Source organism: Lathamus discolor, chromosome Z (assembly GCF_037157495.1).
Source record: "Lathamus discolor isolate bLatDis1 chromosome Z, bLatDis1.hap1, whole genome shotgun sequence".
Classification (NCBI taxonomy): domain Eukaryota; kingdom Metazoa; phylum Chordata; class Aves; order Psittaciformes; family Psittacidae; genus Lathamus; species Lathamus discolor.
The window spans coordinates 24,690,745-24,704,354 of record NC_088909.1 but is presented as its reverse complement, the minus strand read 5'-3'; the positions used below and the strand labels follow the sequence as shown (position 1 = coordinate 24,704,354).

The window sequence follows — 13,610 nt, the reverse complement described above, 5'->3', positions numbered from 1 at the left end:
ACAGGGGTGAAATAATGATCTCGGCATTCATGACAAAAGCTGGGCCTGGCTCAAGTCAACAGCCAAAGCTCTGTGGACTTGGAGAACTTCCTCCTTAGGACACAGGCACACCCCAGCCACACCAGTCAGTGCCAGGATGCAATGCAGAGACTCACCTTCTCCACCCGGAAAGTGATTTCTCTGCTGGATATTTGCAGAGCAGGAGCAATGAACTCGCACGTGACGTCCACCTGCACGATCAGATTCTTCACTCCCTCCTTGCCCACGATGGCGTGACACAGCAGCTTCTCCTTCACCACCTGCATGCGAGCCACACGGCCCCCAGCGGGTGTTATCAGGGTGTCCACAAAACACACTGCATCTTTGAGCCGCCCACCCACACGCCCCATTACTGCATGAAGTTACAGCCATTGGTCTCCTCAGGAGCCCTCTCTTCTTTATAAGCTGCATCCTCTTTGTTCTGCACTCACGCGTCCCTCGTGTTACAACCCAACCACCACAAAAGGCCCTCAGGAGTCTTGTGCTGCCTACAGCTCTCAGAACAATCCCTGCCCAAACGGTTATTGCTTTGCTTTGTCCCACTGCCAAACAAAATGCTTACCGAAAACTGTAGGAACTCATGAAAAAAAAACAAACCAGACTGTATGAAGGGAAACAGGGGATAGAAGGATCAATGCCAGCAAATCCTCCCTTGCAAGTTTAGTGGAAAGGATCCCTGGGAAAACCCCAAACAGACAGCCTGCCTTCCTAGGATGTACTGTGTCCCCCTAGACCTGCCTGTAAAACAAACCTCCCCAGGAAAGAGATGTCTTCAACCTGGCATGAAAACCCTCTACTTAAGCTGGATGCTCTTACATCCAAGACTTTTCCTGATTCCTCCTCATGGTTTCACTTCCCCACATTCCTCCCTTTTTTCCTCTCTCTTCCCTCTGATAGACCACCACAACCCAACTCCTCCTCAGAGCCTAGAGACGTCAGAATCACCTGTGCTGCACGTGCACCACAGGGTCTTGGGCTTCTAACCAGCCTCAAGAGTATGAAGTTCTCGAGACCTAGGGAAGGTGGAAGACCCAGTCCCAGGCTCTTGGCTTGGACTGCACGAGCCAGGTAGCCACAGCTGAGCTCACAGATGCCCATTTGGCTTTCCAGGAAGGCACCCTCACCAGTGGCCTGACCATTTCCCTTCTGGTTCCTTCTTCCCTCTTCATCAAAGCCTCATGGGCTCAGGACTGCACACGGACAGTCCCATCGGAGTCAACCAGCTGAGGCATCAAGTCTTCCTCAAGCTACCACTCAGGCAATCCTTTAAAACACCTCTCAAACTCTAGCAGCAGCAGGAGCTTAATGCACATTTATTCCCCATTCACTTAAACACTTGTGCCCAGTGCTCCTGGAGCCAGGGAAGGCACACCGGGGTCAGACGGCAGCTCCTCTGCAGAGCTGGATTTCCCCCGGAGAGAAGGGTCCAGGGAGGAGAACACTCAGTGACCCTGCTGAAATCTGCCCCTCTGAGCTGCAACCCAAGGGTGCTGCAAGACCTGCCTGCCCTCGGCACACGGGGGCTGGCTGAGGGAGCGGGGCGAGCGCTGATGGGAATACTGACACAAGTCAAGCTCTCAGTTCTAATGATCCCTGGAACACTTTCCCATGTGGACGGACATCATTCGGATCATTAGAGCTGGCACACTGGGTTCATTTCTCTCGTCCCGGTCTCCGGGCCGGACAAGCTCCCGGCCCGTGTCTGTCTACAGAGGAAAATCAATGCTGCTCCCAGACACTCCCTACCTTCCTGGGTGTTTTGTTTCACTCGCTGCTTCCCCACACAGACAACTGCCCATTTCTTTAGTTACTTTCTGCCTGGGCTCCCAGTCTACCTCTAACTTTAAGGCCAGCTGTGAAAACTGGGGCTGCTCAGCCTGGAGAAGAGAAACCACGGGGAGACCTCAGAGCAGCCTTCCACTAGCTGAACGGGGCCTACAAGGATGCCGGACACGGACTCTTCTCAGGGACTGCAGCAACAGGACAAGGGGTAATGGACTTAAACTCAAACAGGGCGAGTTCAGGTTAGATACAAGGAAGAGGTTCTTCACTGTGACGATGGTGAGGCACTGGCACAGGTTGCCAAAGCAGTGGTGAATGCTCCATCCCTGGCAGGGTACAAGGCCATGCTGGACAGAGCCTGGGGCGACAGTGCCTTCAGGCCATGTTTTGCTACCACCAAGTTGGCTTTATGGTAGCCATGGAACTCAAAAAGCCTCAGCAACTGATGGTGGCGAGCATGGAAAGCAACTGGTGCTGCCACGGTAACTTATGGCAGGAAACCAGGTTCTCAGAAGCACTTGCCCATTTGCTCAGGCAAATGTCAAGGGGCTGCAGAAATGCCCTGATGCAGAACTCACCTGGGGGGTGCTGCAGGAGCCTTTCAGCACCACCTCCGCTGTCTGGCCGGGCATCAGCTCCGTCCTCAGCGGCTGAAGCTTCAGCACGGGGCCACAGGAGGAAACCTTGCCCTTGCTCTTACTGATGCGAGGGAGACGCTTGCGCTGCTTAAGTGTGGTGCCACCTTCTGTGGTCCAATAGAGCAGATGGGTGCGTCGTCCTTTGTTTGTCATCTTGAAGCGGTAACAGCAGGGATCCAGGCTAGAGGAGAAGCAGAGACACAAAATGGCAGGGGAGCTGCTATTTGCCACTGGTCACCCAGCTTCAGCACCCTGAGGGCACGACCTGACTGCACACTCGGCTTCACCAAAAGCCAGACCTTGGCTGCCCCTAGGTTTGTCACCATCCAGCAGCTGCTCTGCTGGCACCCTTCCAGCAAGGAAGAGCTTCGTAAAGAGCCGGCCCCACATGCAAGTAGCTGGAGGAACAGCCTCGCTGCCACTCCACCTTCCCCTTGGGAGCTGTTGTTCATGCCTCTGAGGCGTCTCGTAGGGAGCATCCAACCCTCATTGCCCCCAACGTACCACCCTCTGGTGGCGGCTCTGCAGCCGACAGCAATGGCAACAGCTCCAAACTGAGCCCGCAGGCAAAGACATAAAGGGGGGCAGAAGACAACTACATGAATCACACGGACACTGTCCCCTCCATTGTGCAGCCAGCTTGTGGCTGCACTGAGCACAGGAAACTCTGGACAAGCACCAGCCTCCCTGCGATGTCCCTGCGTACGTGGAGGGCTCGTGGGTGCGTATTTTACCTCTCCAAATGGGAGAGGTAAATGGGAGCCAAATGGGAGCCAACTGGGGGATGACACAGGGCAAAGAAATTCTGCTGCTCCTCCAGGGCTCCTGGCCAGAGGGGAAATAAACCAGCGCCATTCATTCAGTCGAGGAGCTGCTAACAAGCTACTGCCCAGGCTTGCTGCTGCTCTGAGATCTTACTCCAGACGGAATGGCAAAGCAAGCAATATCACTGCAGAGAGAAACATGTCTGTACTTGTAAGGCAGCATTTCTCAGCTGGAGGCTTCCAGGACCTGCTCTCTTCCTCCAAATCTTTGTTTGATAAAGTGAGGAGACAAATGGATTATGACTAAAGACAATTCAGCAACAACTTAGCAACTGCTCTCCAGCTCGGTGGCTTTCAGAGTACCTACTGACTTGCAGATGGCCATAAAATGTTTCCAAAGGAAGCCCTGTGGCTTCAGGGAAGCAGAGCCAGGACTGTGAGCACTGAAGAAGCTTGAGGGACTGCAGCAGAACTCCTCCTTGCTGAGCCCATGGGGAAGTGGGAGCTGAGAGATTCCCTACCTGAAGCAGGGCGCCAGGTTGAGCTCCGGGCCAAAGGGTTTGTCAATGACAATCGTGGTGCCAACGCCAACAGCCTGGACGGGGATGACGTAGGCACGACTGTTCTCAATGAACAGCACCACCTCGTCCTTGAATTGCTCCGTGTCATCCAAGTTTGCAGTGACAGCCAGAGACACCTCGGCCTTGGCAGGGATCACTCCCTGACTGGGTCCAACGGTCCAGCACGAGTCTGCACCAGCCTGGAAGACAAACAACACTCATTTAGGACGGAAACCACGGACCTGGCTGCCACCAGCCAAGGCCTGCCCAGGCAACACGTTCACACCGAGCCAGCGGGTGTGAAGATTCCACTGACATTCATGTACAGCTTCTCTGGCTCGTGCTGACACAGGGCAGCTCGCTTGGAAAGGAGCCCTGAGAGCTCCGCTCCAAACGTGAATCTGAGAGTCTGCTCCCTGACAAAGCTCATTTATCAAAGCTTGGCAACAAGCCCGCCAGAAAATTGTACCCCAGAAACTATTCCTGAGGAATGAGGATGGGGGTCTCGACGGAGCCAGACCTTCAACTCCCTGGCGTGACCCAGCACAGCCCTGCTGGGCCCGCCCAGGCCAACAGCCCACGCCAACAGCCCAGGCCAGGGGAGGACGATTTGCATCCTCTCCTCATTCTTTCAGTCAGCATCTGCTCTGGCTCCAAGGGGCAGCACCGTGCACTGCTGAACAGGAGACCTGCCAGGGCCACAAGGCTCTGCCGAGACACATTCCCTTGGGTTTCTAGGTCAGCTTCTGCCTGCCCCCAATCCAGCCTGTGTCTCAGAGACAAGAAACCTCTTGGAGCCACGCTACAAAATACCCCCACTTTCAAGACAAATACCCAACCTCTGATAACATCTCTGCTACTTGCTTATCCTTGAGTGCGCCGCAAAATGATGCCGTAGCTGCATGCACTGCATGCACAAAGACAGTGGCTATTTCTGACCCTATAGCAGCTTCTTGTACTATTGGGCATCAGAGCTCCTGAGTAACCAGTAAGGGCTGGGATCCACCACTTCAGAAGTTCACCACGATAATCAGAATCTTATCCCAGCACAGACGTCCATCGTGAATGAAAGCTTCCACAATCTGGTTACAATGGACACCAGTGTGCAGCTGACGGATGGAGGGAGGGAAGGAGAGAGGGAGGAAGGGACGGATAGCTGCCCCAAGGGATGACTGAGGAGACACCACAATCAGCTCTCTTGAATCTGTTTACAGATGAGTCACTGAAGTGATCTGGTCACTCTGGCCTTGCACAAGTGACAGAGGAAGCAGAACTCCACGTTACAAATGCAGCTGCACTTGATCAAGCGGTAGCTCTAGCGAGAGCCGTAGCTCTAACAACAGCATTCCCATTCTCAGTCAGGCTGAGTCACTGTCCTCGTAGGGCTGCTCATGAAGGGGAAATAAACCCCGTCCTGCACCAGCTGGCTGCAGAGCCTTGTCCCAGGGGTTTCAGCATTCCCGGTGGGGGGGACCCTCTGTTCTTCATTTCAAAGCTGCTCCTTATCCACACAAACAGCCAGTGGCAGGAAACAGCCCAAAAGCACCCTGAGCCCTGCAGGAGGCGGAGATCAGAGCCTGAGGCTGGCTACATGCTCCCGCCAACAACCGGCCTCCTCCTGCCTCCTCAGCATCAGCATCTCCTCAGCACAAGCACGGGGACCACTGTGGTTTAGCCTCTGCCCCGAGCACCGTCAACGGGATGTTTTACGGGATCAAGGGGCAGAGCTTGTCTCCATTTGTGCTCCCTGTCCACAGCTCACCCCTCCATGATCGCATCTGCCCTCCCTGCCAGGCTGGGGAGGCCAGGGACACCACTCTGCGCATCGCGGCTCTCCAGGGCACGGCTACGGCTTGCCCAGCTGCTGCCAAGCGCAACATTTAAGAACCAAACTGCTCCTGCTTTGCCTTTGGGAAAAGCTCTCAGCTTGCTTCTAGAAGCACAGCTGTCTTGAAGACTTCTAACCCTCTGTAATTCAGTTGCCAATAGGCACAGCGCAACAGGACATGTTTGCTTTCCCCTGACGAGCAGAGTAACAATTGCTTTGCTTACCAGCAAGTAAGAAAGGGCACTGAAGGAGGCAGCTGCTGAGGGCACTGGGGTGCTTGCTCTTTGCAGAGGTCAAAAGCAGATTTTTATGGTGTGGACAAAGCAAGCTGCCTGCGAATCCCCCACTTTGAGGTTCTATTTAACCCCCAAACGCCTGGAAAAGCAGCAGGAGGGAAATTCAGCCCCCTCCTCCTTGCCCAGGGGGCTGAGCCTGTGCTCTCACACCCTGCTGGATGCCTCATGCACAGACACAACCAAGTCCCCAGCCACAGGCCTGCGTGAAGCGGCTCCAGAACTTCAACAACCCAGCCTGCAGAAGAACAAACCTCCTCTCAAGCCCCTCACAGACGCCCCTCCGGTGGGGAGCACCCCCCAGACCCAGCACACGAGCCCTTCCTGGCTGCATCAGCCCCTGTCAGAAGACCCCACAACCTCCTTCTGCTCAGCAGCCTGTTCCACCCTGCCGCCTCCAGGAATTAAACAGCCTCTTTCTGCAGCCACATGCTCTACAATGTTACAGAGCACACAGGCTCTGCAGGTACACAACCCTTACAAGTCTGCTTCTGGGCAACAACCCAGCTGGTTTGACCCCCGAGGAGGTGTGAAACCCACTTCACCCTAAGCGCCTTGAGGACAGACCTCTCAGTTCCAAAACAAAGACTCTCACAGCTAAACGCCTTCCACAAAATAAAGGGAGAACTTGCAGAAATGAACTCCTTTCTGCTCAAACATCTCTGCAAACTCTGTTTTACTGACGGGTGCCCCAGCTACAAGTGCCCCCGGAGCCAGGCTCCTCTTGCTGCACTCGGATGGAACATCTGGCTTTCTCTCTCAGACACATCTCAGTGACGTGGAAATGTTGCATAGAAATAAGTGCTCCAGTCACAGGCTGCTATGGGCCACTCACTTGCTCTGGAAAACAGCCCCAGCGACACTTACCATCTTTGCCGAGAAGGATGCAGGGATGACAGACTGATTGGAGAGGTGAAGGGTCCGGGAAGCATCTTGTAGAACTTGGATGCTGCCAAAATTTATCTCACTTGGGTGCACGTGGACAACTGGTCCTTCTCCAGTGCTCAATAAATGGATTTCCTGCTCCAGGAGGCAGGCAGGAAAGAGAAAAAAACAACAGGGAAGGTTTAGAATGACTGGACAGCTCTAAGGGGGCTCATAGGCTGAGGGAATTCTGACTGTTTGAAGCTGTCAGGGTTGTGAGACTGAAACAGGAAGGCTGGAGCAAAGGTGGCACCTGGAGTGGTCCCTGTGGATCTGAAAGCCACAAGATCCCATTATGAGGGGATACAGAACCCCCATCTCCCACGCATGCTTTTCACACCTCCTCCATGCTGTCAGCTCTCCTTCCGCTACCCTGCGCCTACGCCTGCTCCTTGTACTGCTCCATCATGCCATAAACCACCCTCCCTGACTGCTGCGGCTGCACAGCCACACTGCACAGGAACTTCTTCAACCTTCCCAAAGCTTCTCCTGTGAAAACCAGTAGAGGCTGGAAGCAAAGCTCTTCTCAGCAGAGATCATGCAAGTTAGTTGCCTCTCATTTGTGCTTGTGTGCATTCCTGGTATTACTTCTTTATTGCACCAAGACATTCATTATTAATTGCATCATTCGAGCAGTATTTTTTTCTGCTGACAGCCTGAGACCCAAAAGTTTGTTCTTGCAGAAGGGGCACAAACTAGCGGAGGAGGAATGTGGATCCTTTTGCTAAACCCCCTTCTCACATCACTAAAACCAATGAGAATTTATCCAGTCTGGCGGGATTTCCCCAGCTCCAAACACCCCAAGCCTTAACCAGGCTTGTAGAGCCTGAAGAAGGGAGGGCTCTGGGGAGACCTTAAAGCACCTTGCAGTGCCTAAAGGGGCCAACAAGAAACCTTGAGAGGGGCTTTGGATAAGGGCCTGCGGGGACAGAACAGGGAAGGACGGCTCTAAATTGACGGGGGGTGGGGGTGGTGATCAATATGGGATCCTGGGAAGAAGCTCTTCCCTGTGAGGGGTGGTGAGGCTCTGGCACAGGTTGCCAAGAGGAGCTATGGCTGGCACAGGCTGCCCAGAGGAGCTATGGCTGCCCCATCCGTGGCACTGTTCAAGGCCAGCTTGGATGTGGCTACCAGCTCCCGAAGCTGCACTCAAGCCATAAGGCAGACCTAGAGGAAATGACACCCAGAAACTCCCATTTGTGCAGGCAACACCCAGCCAGGTTTTGACCAGCATTTGCGGGCTGCGAGCAGCAGCCGAGCACGAGCGCAGCGCCTTGAGGATGGATTGACCGGGCACAGGGTCACTCAGTCCCATGTCTTCTCCAGGCATTAGTGTTGCTTATGCCACGAATGCCTTCTTTCCTTGTAGACAACAGCCATAGATCATTTTCCCTGGAAGAACCCCTGTACGCTCTACATCCCACCAAGATGAGAGGCACAAAGGCACACGTCTGCCCCAGCACTCACCAGTGGGGATTCTTTACTCCCAAACACCGCAACACGAGCAACGGTGTCCTGCTTTCCCGTCACCTGGACTTCCAGTGTGAACGGGATCTCCACCGAGCTCTGAGGCTGGATAATCCCACGGGGCTCAGGGCTGGAGTACCACACAGCAGCAGCATCCTTGTTCTCCTATAACGGACAGAACCAAACACGGCTTCAGACTGACCTTTGAGGAAACTTTCAACTCTTTAACATCTACCACAACGCCAACTCACACACGTGTCTAAAAATGCCTAGGAGAAAGCAGAAAGGCACAACTCAAGATGCAAGACATGTATGGGTTCAGCATCCCGAGGGGGGCCAACAGCTGCTGCCTCCACAACCCCCCGTCCCGTGCTGGCAGCCTCCTTGCAGCAGCTTTTCACAACCCTACAAGTTCTCCCGCATTGAAAGCATCCCAAAGACTTGAATATAATCTGCTTCCTGGAGAGTTTAAGCTGCTTCCTGGAGTTGATATTCAGGTAGCTTCCTGTTCCCAGCAAACCTTTAGGGTTGAATACAAACCAGCAACATCTTAACCAAACCCGTTTTTTCCCTAACAAACCCCTAGGTGACATTGGAGGCAGGAGGCGGATGCGATGCCAAACCTGAGGAAGAGCCCAGTAGCAGCCTGGAAGGTTGCTGTCGTTCACAAGGGTCAGCATCTGCTGGTAAGGGACTTTGAGAGAGCATCGTCCAAAGGTCAGAGCCGGGTGGAGCACTCGCAGCGGGGGAATTACACATCTAGGCAGAGAGATGAGCAAAAGGGAATTAGATTCTGACACAGCGTTGCTTACTTGTTTACTTCTCAATGAGCACCAAATGGAGCACGACCCATTTGTCACCGTCAAATAGACATTTGATACGCCTACAGTGAGAAACAGCCTTCAACTTCTTTTTACCCAACAACCTCTTGCAAAAGAGGGGCAGACCCTGAGTCTCAGCATCACAAAAGCTGCTCAGTGCCCAGGCAGAGCACGGTGCCCTGTCCCAGGTCAGCTTTGCCCCTCCTTTGCCCCAGGAGGCTCGCAAGGACCCTCTCAATGGCCCCAGCGAGGTGTGAGCTCTGAGGGAGCTTTCCCACCGAGGAGCAGCGCTCGCCAAGGCTCCAGGAACACCAGACTCCAGTGTCTCAGGGAAAACACCGCTGTGTCCCTGCCTGAAATCCAGCCCTTTACCCCAGCAACGCAGGGTGCAGGCCACCACCTGCCCTGCGCCGTGAGCGATAACCCTCTCCCAGGCCCTGTGGCTGCCTTGGTCCTTTCCCCACGGGTCCGCACGCCAGCTGCTCCCATTTGCACTTGTTCTACACAACTGCAGCCCAGGCACTGACTGCACAACTCTGCCCGGGAGAGGGAACAGCACCGGTGAAATGCATCCCTCTTGCCGTTGAACTGACGCCCACCGCAGCACAACAGGCCTGAATGTGGCTGAAGCAAGAACAACTTTGAGCTTAACTCCGAGAACATCAATGCTCAGCAGAGCCAGACGGAAGCACGAAAACCTGAGCTCACCTTCCACACCAAGGACTACTTTGTCTGTCACAAGATCTCGCCTTTACTTTTCCCTCACCAGTCCTGCCCTAAGCCCCTTGCCCGTCTGCACGGCCCCTCCTTAACTGAGGCAGACACAGCTTGCAGCAGCTGCTTGCTGTGGCCCAAACCAGTCCTGGATTCTGGCCACAACCCAGCACAGGTCCAACACTTGCAGGAAGGAGGAGAGGCGGCCCTTTGGAAACATTACACCTCAAGCCCCCAGAGCAGGCCGATAAGGAATATAATCACAGTTTCCTGTAGGAGAAGGCCCTGGGCCGTGCCTGTGCCTGAGCACAAGTGCTGCTCATCATGGACTGCTTTCCATGCGCTGCTGTTCTCCTGTCTAGCTGGGCAGAACTAGCTCATTGAGCAATGCTCCTCGTTTGGAGCTGGAGCCAGCCAGCTCTACGCAAGGCAGCACCACTTGCTTCTGGCAGATGCATAGGGAAAGAAGAGGGGCTGCAAGGGAAGCGTTGGTACCTGGCTCTGACGGGCAGTGATAACACCTCTCTGCCAACACCATCCACATCAGCCACCAGGGCCAGCTTGTATCTCTTCACGGTGTTGGAGCACAGGGTGACCTGGAAGACAAGAGCATCAAATACTTCATCACTCCCAAAACCCATCGGCCATATGCAGTGCCCTCCACATCTCCTTCCACAGCAAGGAAAGGGAGGATTTAGTAGATATGAGGAAGATGAGGTATCAGGAAGAAGTTCTTCCTTGTGCGGGGGCTGAGGCCCTGGCACCGGTTGCCCAGAGAAGCTGCGGCTGCCCCATCCCTGGCGGTGTTCAAGGCCAGTTTGGATGTGGCTTGGAGCAGCCTCGTCTGGTGGAAGGTGTCCCTGCCCATGGCAGGGGGCTGGAACTGGATGAGCTGTAAGGTCCCTTCCAACCCAAAACAGGCTAGGATTCTGTGATGTTTGCCTTTAATTCTTCTGCTGGTTCATGTGTAGAGCACAGTCTCTGGCAGTAACAGAAGTCTTTGGACAATACCTGAATTACTGAATGCGCTTTGCGTTGCCAGGGCAGATGTAGAGCCCAACACTAGTGCCCAACTCTTACTCGCAGGATGCTCAGAGCCAGCAGTGCTAAAGCCCCCTCAATGCCACCGAAGCTCCAGCTCCACCTCTGAAGCACACAGGGCTGGACTCTTCGCGTACCTGGATATCCAAGTGTCCCTTGGCGCAGATGGTCCCTGTGCAGGGCCTGATAGTAAATTCAGCTGGCTTCTTGGCACCTGGGGCTCGCTTTCTCCACGACGGACCAGTGCTGTCTGACACCTGAGCAAAACTGGTCACGCTGGGTGCTCCCGAGCCGTCCCCAGGAATGCGAAGGTTGAAGTTGAAGGGCACCGAGGAAGTGTTAGTGAGGCGGCAGCACAGGGTGCGAGGAAAGCCTGGGAAAAGGACACAACAGGAGTTTATTATCCCGTGACTCCTGGGGTGGACATCCTGCGGTGATAAAAAACTGCGCTTGGAGTTTGCCTCCTTTCAATGGCAATTACAGCTGATTGAGAAGCTCTGTGGGGAAGTCGTCGTCAATGACGGTCCCTTTTACGCTTGTCACACAGAAATGCCACTCTGACACAAGTGTCTCTAACTGTGAGGAGCTCTCACCTCCCCCAGACCAGCACCAATTCCTTCTCAACCATGACGGTGCATCCAGAACATTTACTCTCAAAAGTCAGTCCAGAAAAGTCCCTGTGAACTCCACAAACACTCCCACAGTTTTCGAGAGATAAAAGCAGTATGCTGTCATCAAAGAGATGATCCAGGAAAGGAAAGGAAAGATGAAATTGGCAGCCACAGCATGATGCAGAGCACTCTGAAGCAGTTTCTCCAGACAGGAACCTCGGTGCATCTCCTGGTTTGGGACAATCGAGACTGAGCCTGTGGCAGCTCACGGCCCACTTCACTGGAGGCAAACCTGATGCTTGCTCAAGAACAAGCAGGACCTGTGTCTCACCCTCCCAAAGGAGTGGGGACAAACGGCCATGCTGCACACCGCCTTTCATTACCCCACAAAGGCTGACATGGCTTCAGCTTTGGTACTTGCTTTCCATAATGGAAGCCACTGAGACAATCGCACCTGATCTGGGGGGTTGAGTTCACATTTAAACTTGAGACCATCTCAGTGAGAAGTCCTTTGCGAGACTGAGGTGGAGAACCAGAATCTGCATCTCAGTGGAGAAGCTCTGGGTGCACAGCCGCCAGCTGCGTCAGCAGAGCTGGGCTTTTGGTGGGGAAGGAGGAGCCCATGTCTGAAGACATGGGCGCCCAATGCGGAGCTACTGCTTGGCCATGTTACCTGGGAGCTGACAACGAGTTGGCCTCACAGCACTAATTGATTTCTCACGCTAATGGTCAGGTGGGTAAATGGTGCCCTTGCCTCACAACAGCAAAATTCACCCAGGGCACCTACAACTTGCCTTCAACTCCCTTCTCCAGTTGGCCGCGGACAAGAAAAACTTTCACAGTCATTCTGTTGCTGGGGACTGGCAGATTGGGGCTGGACTGACTGTGAAGGACACCAGAGAACACTGACTTTCTACTCCCTCCGTTCTATTTGAACCATTCAATTGGCTCTGTGCCATTCTGTCTGGGTCTGTTTGATCTCATGATGGCAAAATACTGCCTAGCAGCTGGCAGTCCTGGTTTTGACATGCTGAAGGCGGCTATGGAGGAACACAAGTGACAATGCTGTCCTGGACAAGTGCTCCATCTGGGTAAGGCTCAGACCTCCCACCCTGCAGCCCAAGCCCAGGGCACACTCACCAAAGGAGACTTCACCGAAGCGGAGGGACGATACATTGAAATGAAACGCCGGCCCAGTGACACAGCCACTGTGAGGACAAAGGCAGAGGAGACATGGCCTCGGTTAAAGAGAACTGCAAAGCCTTCAGCTTTCCTTACCGTTCCGGTGGGTAAAAGCCAGCCTGAGAACCTCAGGGGGTTTCACATCAAGCCCTCACCCTCATGCTCAGCACAGCATCCAGGTGGACGGGAGGCAGCCAAAGCAAAGCGGTCAGCAGCCCATAGCTGCTTGTGGGGCTTGGGGCACAGTGTCATGCAGGGTATGCCCCCAGGTTGTTGATGGCCTGAGGAAGGACACCAAACAAGTGATGGCTGCGTGCCTCAGTTTCCCCATCTGTAATGTGTTGGACACAGGGGTGTCCCCAGTAAAGCACACTCAATGTAACTACCCTTCCCAGCCACAGCTTTCCTGCTTTGGCATTTCTTAGCTGGAACCGCTCTTCCCATGGAGTACAGGAACACCTTGCTCAGAAGATCTTGATCCACGCAATCGTTATGGGGGCAGGACTTTGAGACACGAAGCCGGGGGAGCCCCAGACATCCCTTGACAAGAGCCGCAACAGCTCAACAGAGCGGACAGTTGAATCTTGGAGGAAAATATCAGCCAACCACCAGGGCACCAGCTGACCCATCCAAGAGCAACACGTCTTAAACCACCCAACACAGAATCGTCAAATCATCTACGCTGGAAAAGACCTTTAAGATCATCAAGTCCAACTGTCACCCCAGCGCTGCCAAGCCCACCACTAATCCGTGTCACTAAGGGCCTCGTCTACACGGTTTGGGAACACTTCCAGAGATGGTGACTCCACCACTGCCCGGGGCAGTCTCTTCTGACCACCCTTTCGGGGAGAAACTGTTCCTAACATCAAGTCTAAATCTGCCCTGCGCACACTGAGGCCGTTTCCTCTTGTCCTTTCCCTTGTTACTTGGGAGAAGAGACCAGCCA

General features: G+C 54.1%; 1 protein-coding gene across 1 annotated transcript in view; it reads right to left on the bottom strand.

Annotated features, from left to right (window-relative positions):
• LOC136005873 (hydrocephalus-inducing protein homolog) overlaps positions 1-13,610 on the bottom strand; it is a 42,213-nt gene that overhangs the window by 14,337 nt on the left and 14,266 nt on the right. Inside the window, 6 exon segments of the mRNA XM_065663766.1 lie at positions 156-299; positions 2,400-2,640; positions 3,745-3,983; positions 6,772-6,924; positions 8,296-8,460; positions 10,337-10,426. Of these exon segments, the coding sequence (XP_065519838.1) occupies positions 156-299; positions 2,400-2,640; positions 3,745-3,983; positions 6,772-6,924; positions 8,296-8,460; positions 10,337-10,426 (1,032 nt within the window).